Raw genomic sequence first — 19784 nt, forward strand, 5'->3', positions numbered from 1 at the left:
AGGAAATTCTGGGAAAGTAATTTACATTTTTTCACTGTTAATTCATTTTACTGTAAATTTATATAAAAAGTCCCATTTAGTTCAATTTTTCACAATAAGCCTAGTTTTAACATTACATTTTTACAGTCTTTTACCTTTATGATTATGATAAATTTTTTACAGTGTAGTTTTTAATACCTAGAAGGTTTCTAATCTTCTATATTCTAGAGGATCCAAATGGATATTTCCCTGTAATAATCAAGCACAACACACAGTTCCCTATAGGACTCTTAAATACATCTGTATATGCAGCAATCCATTATTCCAATACAGCACATGAAGATTACACAATCTCCAATACGACTGCTCAGACTCAAATAAGAATAAAATGATCAGATCTTATTTGATTCTGTTTCACAGTTCACATTAGGAGTGGTTCCATTAATTAAATAAATTATGGTATTATGATATACGTTATGGATGTCTAATAAAAAAATAAAATAAAAAAAGGTAGAAAGGTGTCACTTGAGCGTTAATGTATAAGAGCTAAAAGCTACATCTTTGTACCCTATTTACCCCTAAATGTCACATAATAACACTACTTATGAGTTCAGGGAAATACTGAACATATTCCTTATCTATGAGTAAGCTATTATAATAAAAATAAAAAATAAATGAAAAAATTAAACCAACTGTATGTACTTTTTTTTTTACCTTGCAATATGAGTTTAAAGGCCATTCTGATGATACACTGATTTCTAATAAGGGGAATGGCTTCTGTTTCATTTTCAGTGCAAAACTCAGTGAAAAAGATGTATTGCTTTATGGCAGCAACAAAAGCATGTGTTTTTCTATTCACTGTAATTAGGACAGTGGTGTATTTATGACCATTCACTTAACTGTAGGATGCTCGCAAAGACACACGAAACCACATACAGATGCTTTAATACAAGTATTGCATTGGTCTTGGTTAACTGGCCTTGAAATTCAGCAAGATGTACTTGAATCTTCACCGATACACATAATTCACAGAACCTGCTGTACTTTGCACTTTAGCAACTGTTTGCAATCAATGACCTTAAAATTCACTCTAAACATCTCCTCATTCGCATCGCTCTGAAAAGTGTTTTCTAGTCTCAGCGGGTTCTGGCAGTCTAGTTCAGATCTGCTCTTGATAATGTCCCCAGTGCCAGCTCTTTACACCAACCTGTGCCAGATTTCATATAAGCTGCGCTCAGCAGACCAGAATCCAGCATGAGGTAGATCTCACACTGACAGAACCAGAGAGCAGCTGCACAGTCATAATCAGACTGTACTTAAAGTCAACATGACATCGAAAATGTCCCAATTTACTTTCCTATTACATGCCCCTCATCTTACTGTGGTTGATTCATCAGTGCATATTATATGAAGTAAAATGTGACTTTTCTTAATTATATTAACTTGCATGGATTCTGAAATGACCTTGGTTTTGATTATTGCATAGGCAATGTCATTACTAATGCAACTTTCCCGTGCATTTATGAAACAATGCTGAGAAAGTGCTGCCTAGCTTTCTGAAAAGTCTTCGCGTCAGAAATACATTTATGATGCCTTGAAATGCTGCAGCTCATCAGGTTTTGGAACAGAGCCTTTAAATGCAGGTTTAATCACAATAATAGTAACATGACGAGTGTTTGATGGAGCACCTAGAACATTTTCAGATATTTATAGATGCCATTGTCGCCTCAACATTTCCAGGAAAACACCATCATAGACTTTCATCAGTCATAGTCTGGTTTCACAGAGCACATCCAGAGGAATAGGGATATAAAAAGACCCCCCCCCACTCCCCCAAAAAATGAATCATGATATTGAGAAACACATGCAAATAAATAGGCCGATGCACAATCAACTGTCTGAACAGAAAGAGATTTATTCGAATATGATTCCAGTTACACTTGATTTACACAATGCGCTCTGAACCTGGAATTATTTACAGGGGTCTACAGCGTGCTACTACACACAGTTCCCGTGTCGAAGGCGAGGTCACCGGACATTCAGCCAATCAAAGAAAAGGTCACATTCAAATGCCCTAATTACTGATCAGCTCAATTAAAGGAATAGTTCACCCAAAAATGACAGTCAGAGTCATTATTTACTCAAACCTTATGCCATTACAAAAACCCATATGCTGATATTCTCACACAATACTGTCACATCATTTCATAAGCTTCCAGTAGTATTTTGAAAATATCAGCCTACGGGTTTGGTTTGCCAGCAGGTGTGCAAATAAATGACAAGCTTTATTATTTGGTGAATTGGTCCTATAAGTTTCATTGCGAAGCTACAGTGGTAATAGGGATAACAATGTATATATTTTGAAATCTATTCATCGTTGAAAACTCTCAGAAACAAACATAAGATCAAAAGTAGTAGTAGTTAATTCTCACATGTGTAAAGGATCATTCTGTTAATGTCATTTTTATGTGCAAGTTAAATTTCTCTTAAATGTGAAGTGTGTTATTTCTATGGCACTAGTTAAAGGACTAATTTACCCAAAAATGAAGATTTTGCTTAAAATGTACTCATCCTCAGTCCATCCAAAGCATAGATGAGATTGTTTCTTCATCAGAACAGATTTGATTCAAACTAGCTTTACATCTCTTGATCACCAATGTATCCTCCTAATCAAACTCGTTCCTCTAGGGCCGGTGTCCTGCAGAATTTAGCTCCAACTTGCCTAAAAACATCTGTATGAAAGATTCAAGTATACCAAACGAGACATTGATTAGCTGGTTCAGTTGTGTTTGATTAGCATTGCTAAACTCTGCAGGGAACACCGGCCCTCCAATTAATGATGGGTTTGTTTCTTACAAACACTCAGCTTCTCACGTCACAAGATGTTAACTGATGCACTGGAGTAGTGTGGATTACTTGTGGATTATTGTGATGTTTTTATCAGCTGTTTGGACTCTCATTCTGACGGCACCCATTCACTGCAGTGGATCCATTAGTGAGCAAGTGATGTTATGTTCTGCTCTGACGAAGAAACAAACTAATTTACTTATGGAAGGCTTGAGAGTGAGTACATTTTCATTTTTGGTTGCACTACTCCTTTAATTTACAATAAAGTAATCTAACATAAAAAAAAATACACACTTCACCTTTAAATTTCGTGGCACCTGTAAAAGACAGACCATTGATTTTGGTTGGGTGCAAACAATGCACTGTTATTTGATTAGCAGTGGTCATAAAGTGCTGCAGGGATGATTTTTGTAGTTCAACCCAGAAGTTGGATATCTCCGCTGGCTTAATGTAATGTAGAAATAACCAACACAAGTGTATGATTTTTACACATTTTGTTCTTCAAGATAACCTCACAAAGGAACACAACATCTGTAAATTCTAAATACAATCAGCAGAAATAAAAAGTTAATTGCAGGCTAAAAATGAACTGCAATGTTTGCATGACTTTAGCATCACCACCACTAAGCTTCTGAATACTTTGCAAAAGGGTGAGTATAAACACAAGGCTATAAAAGCAAGGCTATTAAAGCAGTCTAGTGAGTAGATGAGTTTTTCTGTTCGGAGTGATGACGTTTAATGTTCCCGACAAACTCAAGACAGGGAAAAACGTAAAAAATAGAAATACAAAAGATGTTGTGTTCACCTCAGACCTTATCTCAGGTACTGTATTTAACCAAAACCCATTGACTTCAGGACGGTTGAACTGGAAGTGCAAAAAAAAATCAATGGGTTTTGGGACTCATTCCAGCAGCACTCTATTCCATATGACATTCACATATTGTGATAATAGAAAAAACATTCTTATATAAGTTGACTTGCATGTTTTTTTTCTTCTGTTTTTGTTCAGACATTGTTCCAAAACCTAGTGAGCTGATTACATAAACAGCATTTAAGGCATTACAGGCGGTTCCAAAGGGCAACGTGCTAGTGGCAAACTCTACAGAAATCAATTGTTAATCAAGTTTCCTGTGTGCTACACGTTTGTAGCATTATTTGTATGACGCACACAGTTACTGTCTATTTAGAGGACCCCAAATCAGTCACTAAGGGCTAATTTCAGTTAGGATGCTGCCTCAGAAGATAGCTGTCTGTGTAGGCGTTAGAAAAGAAATGCAGCTCATTAGTTTTAGAACAGTGCCTGAGTGCAATATTGTTTCTGGTTTTCACTCAACGGCCCTACAGCTTGACTTCTCCGAAGAATCATTCCTACAATGGTTGTAAAGAGCGTCAAAAGTGAACATCATTAAGGTAAGTTCACAGTTTTTGTTGTCAGGTCCAATTTTAGATCAGTCTGGTGAATAAGCGCAAGAAAAACTGAGCTAGTTGAAAGTGATTTGGCAGTTCAAGTATACAGTGTTATGATTAGTTGTGATAAAACAAGGCAAAGTATACTGTATATGATCACAATCAAAGAGAAAGCATCTATGTACTATGATATAATTGTTTTTGAAACAGTTGAATCAGTCCAATCGAAAGGAAATGAAGTCACTATTCAAACAAGCTGAATCATTAAAAGAGTCATTTTACTGTCCTCACATTCTACAATCAAAACCCTTCAACATTTGTAAGGAATAATTCACCTAAAAATTACAAATCTGTCAATTATTTATTTAATAAATAAAAATAAATGAGGGTGAATAAACAACTGACAGACTCTTCCTTTTTCACCTGAACTATTCCTTACTGAACGCACACATTTGCGCTATCTGAATATATATTCCTTATAAAAAGGCATTGCACAAGCTCAAACACTCCAGCGATTTCCAAAGATAAATCCAACTCGTCTTTAAAACATTCTGTTAGCATATTCATCGGAAAAATACATTCTCGTAATCACAGTAAAGTAAAAAATAGAATGCGCTTAAACATAAAGCTTTCCTTTTAGTTTCTACTGCAATACCAAAAAAAAAAGAGAGAGAGAGAGAAACAGACATAAAACATATCGGTACATTATATTCTGGACTATAAAACAAAGGTGCATCTCCGAGCCTTTAAGTAAGGCCATCTACTACATAACAAATCATTTATTCAAGTTATAAATATTGACTAACAAAATAAAAAAAGACACATCAAATTGCAATCCTTAACTCTTTGTTGTGATATATTTCGATAGACATTTTCAGGAAAGTCTAAGGCCGGTGGCTGAAATCAGACCTAATTACAGACCTCCGCAAATGAAGTCCCATGTTAGTCCCATAGAAACCTCAAGACTTCATGGTGCAGATGGGCACTACGATGACCAGTATCACAGTGCAGGCGGCCGCAACGATCAACGCACCGATTTTACAAGCCTTGGCTCTGCGAAACTCCGCCTCCTTGCGCTTGAGCAGCGAATCGTAGCCCGGTGTGTAGATATCCTCCATCCAGTACTCCAGATTGTTGGGGTTGAGTGACTCCTGGACCTGCAGGGGAACAGAAAAAGGTGAGAGGTCCTGCGAAGAAAAGCGTATGTGCAGAGCAGATAGTGACTTTGCTGTGAAATGAAGGCTGTGGAAGATGAATGGAGCTCTCATCCAATCGGCTCGCTTAACTGCAGATAGATTACTGAAGCCAAACATTCTGTCGAGATGGAATTTTTCATCAAATTGCCATTTTAATTGAATACAAGGTGAGCCAGTGAGTACATACAACCGTAAAATAAAATATAAAGTTTCAAGCAGAGAGACACAGACAGTTGGAAAAATAGAAACAAATATGAATATGATTAAACAATATGAGAGACAGAATGCCAGAACGAACGAAAGAACAATAAATAGAACAAATGATAGACAGACAGAGAGAAACCAAACGAATAGATGTTCAAAAGATGACAGAATGACAGATAGAATGAAAGATAGAACAAACCACATACATAGAACAAATGTACAATAGATAGAACAAACGGCAGAATGAATGATGGATAGAATGAATGATGGAACTGACAAATGAATGATAGATAGAGTATTGCTCTATAGAAAAACAGAATGATAGATCAAATGACTGAAAGAATAAACAGGATAGATCAAACAAACAACAGATACTGTAGTATGAACGACTGAACAATAGATAGAACGACACAATGAGAGATAGAACGACTGAACGATAGAATGAACAAACAAACAAACAACCAAAAAACAGATAGAATGAATTGATGATAAATAGAACAAGCAAAATGATAGATAGAATGACAGTTTTATAGATAGTTAGATAGATACAGACAATCAACAATTACCAGACAGACAGACAGACAGACAGACAGACAGACAGACCCAAGACGTCACTTCAATGACTAAGAAAACTTCCAGCCAATCAGCAACCTCGGAAAACTTTTTCGATTAAGGGAACCCCCTTTACACGCAAAGCAGGTAACTTACCTCCAAAATCTGAGCTGCACTGGTGTGTCTAATATAATTTTAACCTCACTGAGAGGGTTAATTAAGTGATTGATGGTTGTAAACGTCTATGCAATTTCACGTATTGCTGTAAACTTGGGATTCCACATTTTCATTCTCTTTAACTCAGTCTTCCCAAACTTTCGATCTTCCTGCAACTTGTGTGAATGTGTGAGTGCGTGCGTTTATGTGTTAGATTAGTTTATATGTCTTAGATTTATCTAATAAAGCCTTATTCATATTGAAAGGAGAAGTATCTTGTGTTTTGTGCTTACAAGTTAATGTCTTAAACTGCCGATCTTGTTACTGTGCTAATTAATAGTGTTTTCACTATACTTTGGATATTGATATCCATTGCAGGGTTGATGTTATACGGCTTGTTCAATGAATCGCTGGCCATCTCAGTGATCAGCCATAAAACAGCGATTCTGTCCAAATTCCCTTTAAAATCTTATATGAATCCTTTTGAGCTAAATTGACCTGTTTCCCTTACAAAACAAATAAATGCGACACCACCTTGAACAGCTGTGACAATACTGCCATTTTCAGTGCCTCTTATGACTGTCCTCCAGGCATTTTTGCAGCCAAAGTTTGTTAAATTTTGCTATTTGTCACATCTGGATAGGTTCTGAAGATAAGATGGCATTAATTTCATCAATAACTGGCAGAAAGATGCCGTCTCCAATGGCACTTTCCTCTGCTACACTGAGCATGTATAACTGCATGCACACTGAAGGCATTAACCATCTCTGTCTCTAATAAGCTCAGAGTAATCTTATATCAATACCAGCAGTGAGCAAGAAATATAATCCGTTTTTCTTGTGGAAAAAAAACGACATAATTCCATGAAGGAAAACAGCAATCGTTGTAGTTGTAGAGGTGACAAAGTTTATTGTCTTATTGTCGACTATGACTGTATAATTGCAACTTGATCATTTACTTAAAGGGGGGGTGAAATGCTATTTCATGCATACTGAGTTTTTTACACTGTTAAAGAGTTGGATTCCCATGCTAAACATGGACAAAGTTTCAAAAATTAAGTTGTACGTTTGAAGGAGTATTTCTGTTCCAAAAATACTCCTTCCGGTTTGTCACAAGTTTCGGAAAGTTTTTTTCGAGTATGGCTCTGTGTGACGTTAGATGGAGCGGAATTTCCTTATATGGGTCCTGAGGCCCTTCTGCCGGAAGAGCGCGCGCTCCTGTATAGCAGAGCACTGGGAGCACAACAGACTTCACTGATCAGAGCGAGAGCGTCGCGAAATGTAACAAAAGGAGTGTGTTTTTGGTTGCCAGGGCAAGACAACCCTGCACAGATTACCAATGAAAAAACAGCATTAAGGGACCACTGGATGGAGTTTATTTTTACAGAGCATCAACGGAGTTGTGCAAGTGTGTGTGTTTGTTCCCTGCATTTCGAAGATGCTTGTTTTACAAACAAGGCCCAGTTTGACGACGGATTTGCACATCGTTTATTTCTTAAGGATAATGCAATCCCAACGAAAAAGGGTCACGATCGTGTGTTGGAACCGCAGGCGGTGAGTAAAACTGCTTGTTAACTTAGCTATCGGCGCGTAAGCACATCAAGTAAACAACATGCGATGTTGTCATCAAACTGCACGAGTAAAACTGCTTCAAATATCTCTGTGTTGTTTACTTAGCTATCAGCGCGTAAGCACATCAAGTAAACAACATGCGATGTTGTTATCAAACTGCACTTTCCACATGTACAGCTTAAAAAAAAAAAAAAAAAAAAGACGTCAAAGTGGAACTTAGTCATTTTCCAAAACCGCTAAGCAAATATATACAGTTTCAGTACATACCACATAGAGAAGCCTTTGCTGATGCTGCTCTTGTTAAATTTCAGCCTCTGGATCTGTGTCACAGCTTCCAGACTCGCTCAACACAAAATCCTACTGGCGCTCGTGATTCTTTAGCTCCGCCCACACGTCACGCCTCTAGGCGCTCGTGTTTTTCCGGGAAAAATCGGTACAGACTATCTTTCTCTTATGAATATAATAAAACGTACTCGGTTACTAACGTAACCTCGGTTCCCTGAAATACGGGAACGAGTACTGCGTCGAAGACGCATATGGGAAAAACCCCCTTTTTCTCCTGAACTGAAGCCTTATTCAATCACGCAGTGAAACTGCACAGCCATTGGATCGTGCAGTGCTATTAAAACAAACCAATGGCTTGGCAGCGGTGCTGCACGAACCTATGGCAGCGAAGCCCGCCAAAGCCCGCCAATATGGGCGGGGAATCTGGCTATATATTGGCCGCTTCGCCACAGGAATTCAGGTTACTTCGACTGAAGCGACGACTGAGTTGTGCAGCCTTTTTAGCATGGCAAGGAACGCAGTACTCGTTCCCGTATTTCAGGGAACCGAGGTTACGTTAGTAACCGAGTACGTTCCCTTTCAATACTTCACTCGTACTGCGTCGAAGACGCATATGGGAACCCAGTTCAATCACGCCATGCTAAGAAGGGAGGACGACCAACGCAATCAAACTTGATTTGTTAAACCAAGATATGATAATAGCAACTAGGGGCAGAATAAGCTCAATGAGGTTACGTCTGGCCTAGCCTGATCATCCCGTGTTCGTATCGCCTCAGTAGCCAAGGGACCGAGTGCATACGAGTAGAGTTTGAGCCTTGGGCAAGAATGGCCAAGAGCATGCAAATGAGAAATAAGAAGGTGACCTTCACACAGAAAGTACCCTAGCATGAAGCGCTGGGACGTCTAGATTGTAAAATCTAGCAAATGTGGACGGCGAGCTCCAGCCAGCCGCCTCACAAATTTCTGCGATAGTCACACCATTAGACCATGCCCAAGACGAAGACACTGCTCTCGTCGAATGGGCTCTTACTCCAATTGGGCTTTGCAGGCCCAAAGAAGAGTAGGCTAGCTGGATTGCATCCACAATCCACCTTGAAAGTCTTTGCTTAGAGACCGGTAACCCTCTGGTGCGGTTTCCAAAGCATATGAAGAGCTGTTCTGATCGTCTTATTGGTGCAGAACGCTCTATGTAGACTTTTAGAGCCCTCACTGGACAAAGTAGATTCAGCCCTGGATCCTCCTCTGTGTTTTGTAACGCAGAGAGGGTGACCACTTGTGCTCTAAAAGGTGTGGAGAGCACCTTTGGCACATAGCCATGCCTCGGTTTCAGGACGACCCTCGAGTCGTTAGGCCCGAATTCTAGGCAATTAGGGCTCATCGAAAGTGCTTGCAAATCACCCACACGCTTAACAGACGCTAGTGCCAATAGCAGAGCGGTCTTTAGCGACAGGGCTTTAAGGCCTATGGACTGTAGCGGTTCAAAGGGGGCCCCCTTCAGGGCTCTCAGCACCGTGGGCAGGTCCCAAGAAGGGACGGTGGGAGGGCAAGGCGGATGAAGCCGTCTGGCACCTCTCATAAATCGGACGACTAAGTCGTTTCTGCCCACCGACTGGCCTGCTATAAGGGCGTGTGATGCCGCTATAGTTGCTACATAGACCTTGAGCGTGGAGGGGGATCGTCCCTTCTCCAAGAGCTCTTGCAAAAATGACAGTATCACTGATACGTCACAAGAGGTCGGGCTCTCACCATGGTCTGAACACCATGTGGAGAACACAGACCATTTGGAGGCATAGAGGCGTCGTGTAGACGGAGCTCTAGCCTGTGAAATTGTGTCTAGCACACGCTCAGGGAGTCCCGCGGGCTCCCGTCGAGCGACCAAATGTGCAGAGACCACTTCTCTGGGTGTGGATGCCAAATCGTCCCGTCCGCCTGAGAAAGGAGGTCCCGTCTCAGGGGAACGGGCCATGGGGCTGCAGTCAGCATCTGCGACAGGTCGGCTATCCAGTGCTGATTTTCCCAGAATGGGGCTACAAGCAGAACCCTGCATCTCTGGTCCCTGACCCGCCTGATTACTTGGGGAATCAGAGGGACCGGAGGAAAAGCATAAAGAAGACGGTTGGGCCAGTCCTGGGACAACGCGTCCTTGATCTTGGAAAAATATATTGGGCAATGAGAGTTGTCTTTTGAGGCAAAGAGGTCTATTTCCGCTCTGCCAAAGACCTCCCATATCTTCTGAACCGTCTGCGGGTGGAGTCTCCACTCTTCTGAGGAGACTCCGCTTCTTGACAGCATATCCGCGCCCTTGTTCAGCTTGCCCGGAAGATGCACTGCTCTCAGGGACCCCAAATTGCTTTGGGTCCATTCCAGCAGTCGCGACGTCAGTCTGAAGAGACGCGTCGACGACAGCCCACCTTGGTGATTTATATAAGAGACCACCGTCATGCTGTCCGATCTGACCAGCACGTGGTGGCTCTTTAGGTCTGACAGGAAGCTCTGGCAGGCTCGTTGAACTGCAATCATCTCGAGGCAGTTGATGTGAAGCCTGCTCTCCTCTTTCGACCATTGGCCGAAAGCGGGTTTCCCTTCGCACAGCGCGCCCCAACCCTTGTTGGACGCGTCTGTGGAGATCACTTTCCTTCTGCAAACCATACCAAGTGGAGCACCCCGTTCCATCCATTGCATGTCCCTCCAAGGGGTCAGGGCCGAAATACAGTCCTGACTCACCTTGATATTCAAGCGTCCGTGACGCCATGCATGAGGTGGAACACGTGGTTTCAGCCAATATTGGAGGGGGCGCATACGAAGCAGCCCGAGCTCCAGCACCGGCGATGCCGCCGCCATAAGACCCAGCAGCTTCTGGAATGTCTTTAGGGGTCGAGAAGCACCTATTTTGAAAGAGGCCGCAAGTCGCTGTAGAGCCGCAGCGCGCTCCTTCACCATTGTAGCCCTCATTGTCACTGAGTCTAACACTGTTCCCAGAAACGATATCCGCCGGCTGGGGGACAGTGAGCTCTTGACAAAGTTCACCCTGAGCCCCAGGCATTCCAGATGGCTGAGGAGCACAGTTCTGTAACCCAATACCTCCCCCTCTGACTGAGCTAGAACTAGCCAGTCGTCGAGGTAATTGAGAATGCGGATGCCCTTCTGCCTGAGAGGGGAGAGAGCCGCATCCATGCACTTTGTGAACGTGCGAGGCGCCAGAGACAGCCCAAAGGGGAGGACCTTGTATTGGTAAGCCACGCCCTCGAAGGCAAATCTCAAGAACGGCCTGTGACGGGGGGCTATCTGGATGTGAAAGTAAGCGTCTTTCAGATCCAGCGAAAAGAACCAATCCCCTGAGCGTATTTGCGAGAGGATTTGTTTCAATGTGATCATTCTGAAGCGCCGTCTCATGAGGGCACGGTTCAGATGTCTTAAATCGAGGATGGGGCGCAGCCCACCATCCTTCTTGGGAACCAGGAAGTAACGGCTGTAAAACCCTGAGTCGCGGTGTGCTGGGGGAACGATTTCTATAGCTCCCTTCACCAGCAGATTTTTCACTTCGGCACGAAGAACGTGAGCGTTCTCGTTGTGCACTGAAGTGGTGACCGCCCCGCGAAAGCGTGGTGGCCGTCGTGCGAACTGAAGGGAATAGCCGTGTTTTATTACTCCCATGACCCAATCTGATACCCCGGGAATGGCTTGCCATTGTGAGGCCCGGATGGACAGAGGTTGTATTAACTCGAGTGATTGACCGCCGTGGGGGGACATAGCACTCGTGAGTGTTGTGTGAGGAGAACTGCTCTTTTTGTGAAGGAGTGTGTTTTTTATTTTTTGCACTATAACAGCGCTTTGCTGTCTGGGCGCTAACAAGGGCCCATTGTTTGCAGCAGGAACAACTTCGTCGACATCTGGAGATGGACGGCAGAACACACGGGGCAGTTTGGGGGGTGGTCCGGCTGTGGCGAGACTTAGCCCCCTCCTCTTTCTTTCCTGTCGATCAGGATGACGGCGGCGGCGCAGGGTCCAGCACTATCTTGGGCCGGGGTCCCATGCGCTTGGGATACTGATACCGTCTGGTGGCCGAGCGAGAACGGTGTCGAGGCTCGGGTTTCACCGGCTGGGCTGCGGTGGTAGCAGCTGGCGCTTGCTTAGGAGGCTGACGAATCGGCACCTGTCTGGGGCGACTGGCAGCAGATGAAGCGCGCTTTGGCAGGAAGTGTCGCATTGCCTGGGACGACTTCTGCGCCTCTGTGAAACGCTCGGCGAATCCCTCTATCGCCGGGCCAAAGAGGCCGCTGGGGGAGATCGGTGCGTCTAGGAACTGGGCTCTGTCAGCATCCTTGATCTCCGTAAGGTTGAGCCATAAGTGGCGCTCCAAGACGACCAGGTTAGCCATCGAGCGCCCAATGGCCTGGGCGGTGCTCTTGGTAGCACGCAGCGCCAAGTCTGTTGCACTTCTCAGCTCCCTGAGTGTGGCGACATCTGGGCCAGACTCGTCGGTGGCGGCGAGAAGTTTGGCCTGGAAGACTTGAAGCACCGCCATAGAGTGGAGCGCCGCGGCTGCTTGCCCTGCCGATGAGTAGGCACGCCCGGCGAGCGCCGACGTCGTACGGCAGGGTTTGGACGGATGGTTGGCCTTGGCTTTCCATCCAATAGCTGCTGGCGGGCAGAGATGCACGGCCACAGACTCGTCCAGCGGCGGCAGCCGTTCGTATCCTCTTTCATCAGCGCCGTCAATTGAGGTGAGGGCGGATGAAGATGAAGTACGCAGGCGCGCTGAGTAGGGGGCGCGCCACGATTTAGTGAGCTCGTCGTGGACCTCCGGGAAGAACGGAGCAGTTCGCTGACGAGGGGCTTGCTGGCGCCCCGGCAGAAACCATTCATCCAGACGGCTACGGGCTGGTTCCTCTGGAGGAGACCAATCCAGACCCAGCTCATCCACTGCCCTGGAGAGAACGCGGATAAGCTCGGCGTCCATCCCGAGTTTCGAGCGGTTTGGTTCAGATGACATCGAGGGGGCGGGGTCCGGCGAGCCCGACAGCTCCTCAGCATCTGAAGCGGCTAGAGACATGCTGTCCTCTAGCAGTTCCTCCTCAGTCCCTCCAAACAAAACCAGATCACTCGCGGCAGCAGAGGGACACTGGTCTGGCTGTACAAAGAGGACTGGGGAATCCCCTCTGGGCGGAGAAAACGAGGCACGCGGGGGCTGAGCCGGCGTGAGCTCGCTTTCATCCTGCTGCTTTAATCCTCTGCCCCGCCTTTTCTTCCTCGCCGGCTCGCGGGAGGAAGAAAAAGGGAGGGCGCGAGGAGCGAGATCGCTCTCTGAAAAGAAAGCGATTCGCGAGCGCAGAGAGGCGATATTCATGTTCTCGCAATGAGAACATGAATTCCCCGCGAGTGCTGTGTCAGCGTGGGGTTTCCCCAAGCACGCGACACACTCGCTGTGCCCGTCATCAGCGTGCAGAGGGGCTCTGCACGAGCTGCAATGACGAGACGGCATTTGCAACAACGCCGTAGAAAAAGGCTCTTTTAGAGAAATTTGCTCTTTCAATATATCTCACCGGATGGCCGCAGGGAAGCGATGAATCTGCGGTGGGGACCGGCAGTCGCGTTCCAGTGCGAGGCGTGTCAACGGCGAGCAGTTCAGCGGAGATCAGCGAAGCGATGTGACGTCGTCGCTGAAGGAGAAATAATCTGAATTCCTGTGGCGAAGCGGCCAATATATAGCCAGATTCCCCGCCCATATTGGCGGGCTTTGGCGGGCTTCGCTGCCATAGGTTCGTGCAGCACCGCTGCCAAGCCATTGGTTTGTTTTAATAGCACTGCACGATCCAATGGCTGTGCAGTTTCACTGCGTGATTGAATAAGGCTTCAGTTCAGGAGAAAAAGGGGGTTTTTCCCATATGCGTCTTCGACGCAGTACGAGTGAAGTATTGAAAGGGAACTAAAGACTTTTTGGAGTTATGAAGGATGCAGTACTACTCTATAGGTACTCAAGATTAACAGGATATTGAGTGAAAACGAGCATTTCACCCCCCCTTTAAAAGCATTACAGTTACGTATTTGGTTTTGAAGGAGCAGTTCACCCAAAAATGAACATTTGCTGACATCTTACACTCCCTCGGGTCATCCAAGATGTAGATGAGATTGTTTCTTCATCAGAACAGATTTGGAAAATTCTTGTCTGAATCAGGACAGGAATGCACAGATCGAGTACTGTTTACAAGCCATAACAGTCCAAAACAGTTGGAGATAACAACAGGAGAGGAAGTATTATGCATTATGGATCAACAGCGACAGATTGAAGTAAAAAATGTCTTAATGATTAATTTGTTTCTTACAAACATGCAGTTTTCTGATGACACCCATTTACTGCAGTGGATTGATTGGTGAGCAAGAGACATAATGCTACATTTCTCCAAATGTGATCTGAAGAAGAAACTAAACCATCTACGTCTTTGGATGGTCTGAGAGAGAGTACTTTTTTTTTTTTTTTTTTGCACAATTAGCAAAAGCCTTATTCAAACAAAACAACATTACAGAGATCATCATTAAAGCTGTCATTTAATCTTAATGATTAATTAAATTATCATTGTCTATTTTCTTACAACACAATGCATGATCTAGAGTCTAATTGATTCATAACAGAGTTGACCAGTCAAAAAAACTAGTTATTTTGCAAATAATGCATATTAAGAAATGAATCCTCAACAGTACCGAACTCTCCTGTGAGAAACCTGAGATTAACTATCTTAAATCTCACTTTCTGTATAGGCCAACAGAACTTTTACTAAATCATTGAATGGGCCGTTCGCACAGGACATGTTCTTATGTTCAGTCCGCACTGTTTTTTAATCGACTTATACTTGTGAACACACACTTGTAAGCCTTTTCTGGAGTGTCTGTTTTCCCATACAGCTCAAAAGAGTTGACTACTTGACACACAAATGTAAAAAAGTTAAATAAATAAATAAATACCTGTAATATTAATGTTGTTTAATAATTAATGTTCATATATTTTTATATATCAAACAATAATAATAATAATGTATATTTTATAATATTATATAAAAAATAATTAGAATAATTCATAAATGTTTTTTAAATGCCTGCAACAATATCTAAAGTGGCATGCATCTGCAAAAAAAAAAAAGTAATAATAATAATAATTAAAATAAATAAATTAAAATAAAAAGTTAAATAATTTTATGTAAATCCTTTTAATTAATAAGTTCCCATAGTTTTCATACAATTGCATCCTTGCTGCAGAAATTCAGAATTCAGAAATTCAGAAAACTATCCAGCCTCATCTTGTTCAGGGTTTGAAAGTGCTGTGTTGGGTCACTTAGAAACACTGGTATGGGGCATTGCTCAAGCTGCGTTCTGTCTTTTTGACATTTTCTGTCTTTTTTTCTGCTCTTCTCATGCTGTGGTTGAGTAAGCAGGCCTTCAGAAAACCTACAAGCCCTTGCAAATTGGCAAAATGAGAGATGCTCCCCTGCTTCTAGCCACATTTCCATGCACTGGAGTGAACAGGTAACACAGATGTGATGCAAAGATGTAGGGCAGACTTTAAAATTCAGCTGCAGAGGTTGCACAAGCCATCGAAGTAGTCAGCAATTTCTTTTTCTGATCCATATTTTACTTCAGCACGAAAACAGCTAGTTTTAAAGCCATCACTTGCTTTTGTCCATTCAAAGCCAATATCCCTCTGGAGAGAGTCAACAAAATACAGCATATACTATGTTATTATAAGAGAGGCTTGCTGAGTGCTGTCTTCTACTAAAGCCTTTTTATTGTGTGCCGTCCTCTATCGATACACGCGTTTATGTCTGAAGATAGCTAACATAGATAAAATCATCTGAAACAAACAACTGTAAGCCTTCATCTAAAACAAGTGCACAACAGACAGTTTTCAAGCCTGCATGAATATAAATTGATTTATTATTATTTTTTATTTTTTTTTAGTTGGTAACACCAACTATTGTAATATGTTCTTTTATATATCATCATGGCATGCATCTCATACTCTCCTAAGTCGTATTGATTGGTTTCCTTGAATAATTGTTATTATTGAGGATGCATATTGCAATACCAAAATCCATTCACATGTGCTTAAAAAAGGTTAAATACATTTTTGTAAAAAGTAACCTCTAAGACTGATTCAGTCCACTTCAGTAAATCAATTGTTCAGTTTTGTTAGTGAGTGAACAATTGAGTGATTCTTGAGTGACATTTAACAAAATCTCTCTAATTCTAGTAAAGCCATATGTACACCAAAAGTGCTATAAATGGTGTTTTTGATATGTATATATCCAGTGCTTTAAGTGGCCCAAAAGAGGTGCCGGTACTCTGTTATAGGCAATTTTTTTTCTTTTCTGTTTTTTTTTTTTTTGATGATTCCCCTCATCCCCTGAGGTAACAACAGCTATACTGAAGGGGTTTTATATACAGCAGTCAACAGGCAACCTTAATAATAAATCCTTTTATTAGTTTCTGGATTTGCTGAGCTAAAAAGAACTAATGAACATAAATAAAATGTGCAAAAGGATTTTGAAAAAATACCCTTAGAAAGAGCTACTGCATTACTGCATTCAAACTGCCGAGCTGACTCAAACGATTCACGCTCCGAACTCCCAAACTGACTCAAATGATTCGCGAACCTGCTACGAACTCCCGAACTCGCTCAAATGATTCGCGATCCCGCTACGAACTCCCGAACTGACTCAAATGATTCGCGATCCCGCTACGAACTCCCGAACTGACTCAAATGATTCGCGATCCCGCTACGAACTCCCGAACTGACTCAAATGATTCGCGATCCCGCTCCGAACTCCCGAACTGATTCAAATGATTTGCGATCCCCAAACTGACTCAAATGATTCGCGATCCCGCTACGAACTCTTGAATTGATTCAATGATCCGCGAAGCCGCTCCGAACTCCCGAACTGATTCAAATGATTCGCGATCCCGCTACGAACTCCCGAACTGACTCAAATGATTCGCGATCCCGCTACGAACTCCCGAACTGACTCAAATGATTCGCGATCCCGCTACGAACTCCCGAACTGACTCAAATGATTCGCGATCCCGCTACGAACTCCCGAACTGACTCAAATGATTCGCGATCCCGCTACGAACTCTTGAATTGATTCAATGATCCGCGAAGCCGCTCCGAACTCCCGAACTGATTCAAATGAATTGCGATCCCCAAACTGACTCAAATGATTCGCGATCCCGCTCCAAACTCCCGAACCTACTCAAATGATTTGGGATCCCCAAACTGACTCAAATGATCCGCGATCCCGCTCCGAACTCCCAAACTGACTCAAATGATTCGCCATCGCCAAACTGACTCAAATGATCCGCGATCCCGCTCCGAACTCCCAAACTGGTTCAAATGATTCACGCTTCATACTCCGAACTAGGAAGAATTAGGGCCGTTTCATAGTCAACGCGAGAAACGGGAAACGCTGCCGAAGCGTAACGATGCCTAGCCTCGTCACTCGTCATCAGATGTCATTTGTCTAAATATATATATATGATATATATAATAAATATATATAACTGACTGATTCAATCCAATTAATGAACAAACTGTTTATTCTGGTTTGTGAATAAATCATTCTACTGATTAAATGAAATAATTAAATTCAAAAGAATGAGTCGCTGATGAATCAGAATCTAATTCTGGCCTACATTTTTTCTCACTGAACATCCAGTTCCTCTCAAAAATATGTTAGATTTCAGAAATTAATTTGGCTCAGTTTTGTAGTCTGCACACAACAGAAAAAAAAAACAATAGAGCATTTTAATCCTCTCTCATCCTCATGAGAAATCAATATCAATGAAAAGTTCCCCAGTGTTGTTCCTTTATAATCTACACATAACCACAAAAAAAGGTACTAATTAAAACGTAGGAATTGCTTGCTTTTCAAAATGTCTCAAAATTCATCCACATGCAATGACCTAATTTCCATATGAAATGCTTCTCAGTTAAATGAGTCAGTGAGTCACTGACCCAAGAACCTCTCGGATTGATTCAATCCAAAATTGTAAAACAAATCATTCAAACTGAATCAACAGATTCAAAATAAAGTCATATTCCATCCAACATGTATTCTCACTAAACACGCAGTTTCACCCAGAAATACGTCTGGTTCCAGAAGCAAATTTCGCTGCTAAAGGCATTTGATATTGGCACTGAAATGAAGCCAGGCACCTGCAGTAATTGCACTGAGTCAATGACTGTCAACAATGAGTGATTTTAATAAGGATCATTAATATTTCACAGCACACAAGGTCACCTACTGCACTGACGACCTTAAGCCACACCGCCAGCATGTGGCAGAGAAGCACTGATTGCATGAGGATCGATGCCGTCATTCCCATGAGCCTCGGCTTTTGAAGCTAATCCCACACACAGCAAAGCTCCAAGAACAGTGAAAATCAACAAGACTGGCAAGGTTGCAATCACAGCGAGGTCGCCTCTCACCTGCAGGTCCAATGCGCTGAGCTTGTTCTTGTCTCCTGAGTTGTGTTTGTACTCTTCGATGGTCCAGGAGGGCTGGGAGCGCTTGCCGTCGGGGAGGCCGGTCAGACGCAGGTCCGTGTAGAGAGGGCTGCCCTTCACGTGAGTCTTGACGGCGGGAGGGAAGTGGTGTGGGCTGAACACCTGCTCCACCAGGTAGGAGTCCTTGGGCGGCTTTGAGGAGCGGTGGGCCTGGTGGGCTTCATACTGCCGATCTGTCTGTAGGGGACAAATGGGAGGAAAGGTCACGGAGGGGGAAGCATCGTATCTCTTCTGCTGATCTGAGGAGAACGTTAGATGCATCTTTAGATGGATGATACTGAACAAGTAAGGCAAAACAAAAGCCTTTGTCACGCTGTAACACAAATGTAACAAAAACAGCTTAAGTTTCAGAAGTGGTGTTTACAAACCCCAAACCTTAAAGGGATAGTTCGCCCAAAAGAATGAAAATGTGTTTTTTTGTCAATTTGCTCTAAACCTGTAATCATTTCTTTCTTCTGCTAAACATAAAAGAAGATATTGTAACCAAATGGTTTATAGTCCCCCAATTGACTTAAGTATTTTTTTCAATACTATGGAAATCAGTGGGGATTATCAACTGTTTAGTAAAAAATATTCTTTAAAATATATTCTTTATGTTCAACAGAAGACAGAATCTCATAAAGGTTTGGATAAACGTGAGGTAACGTGAGTAAATTACTACAATTTTCATTTTTAGTGAAGTATCCCTTTAAGAGGTAGGACTTTTTTTATGTTTGTGTAATAATTATCTTATGTTCACCATTTATTTGATAAAAAATAACATTTTGAAATATTATTGCAATTAAAAATAACTGTTTTTCATCTGAATATATTTTAAACTGTAATTTATTTCTGTGATGCAAACACTGAATACCAGGGTGTGATGCAAACACACCGCATCAGCTACAAGTCTCAGCAATATATATATATATATATATATACACATACAGTACGTTTGTGCAAGCAGGAATGACTTTGGTCTTGTCTGCGGAGCATGAAATGAGTCTTTGTCTCAGTCCTTAAACTATTATGAAGAATAACATCTGAGTCAGG

The 19784-nt window shown here is 42.6% G+C and overlaps 1 protein-coding gene across 1 annotated transcript in view; it reads right to left on the bottom strand.

Annotated features, from left to right (window-relative positions):
* Positions 1–1874: 1874 nt before the first annotated feature.
* Positions 1875–19784, bottom strand: part of LOC128017383 (major intrinsically disordered Notch2-binding receptor 1-like) — a 28004-nt gene continuing 10094 nt past the window's right edge. The window contains exons 4-5 of the mRNA XM_052602751.1: positions 18675–18929; positions 1875–5390 (exon numbers count right to left, since the gene is read on the bottom strand). Of these exons, the coding sequence (XP_052458711.1) occupies positions 5193–5390; positions 18675–18929 (453 nt within the window). The 3' untranslated portion in view covers positions 1875–5192. The remainder of the gene's footprint in view (positions 5391–18674; positions 18930–19784) is intronic.

The sequence above is a fragment of the Carassius gibelio genome, chromosome A7 (genome assembly GCF_023724105.1).
Source record: "Carassius gibelio isolate Cgi1373 ecotype wild population from Czech Republic chromosome A7, carGib1.2-hapl.c, whole genome shotgun sequence".
In the NCBI taxonomy this organism is placed as follows: domain Eukaryota; kingdom Metazoa; phylum Chordata; class Actinopteri; order Cypriniformes; family Cyprinidae; genus Carassius; species Carassius gibelio.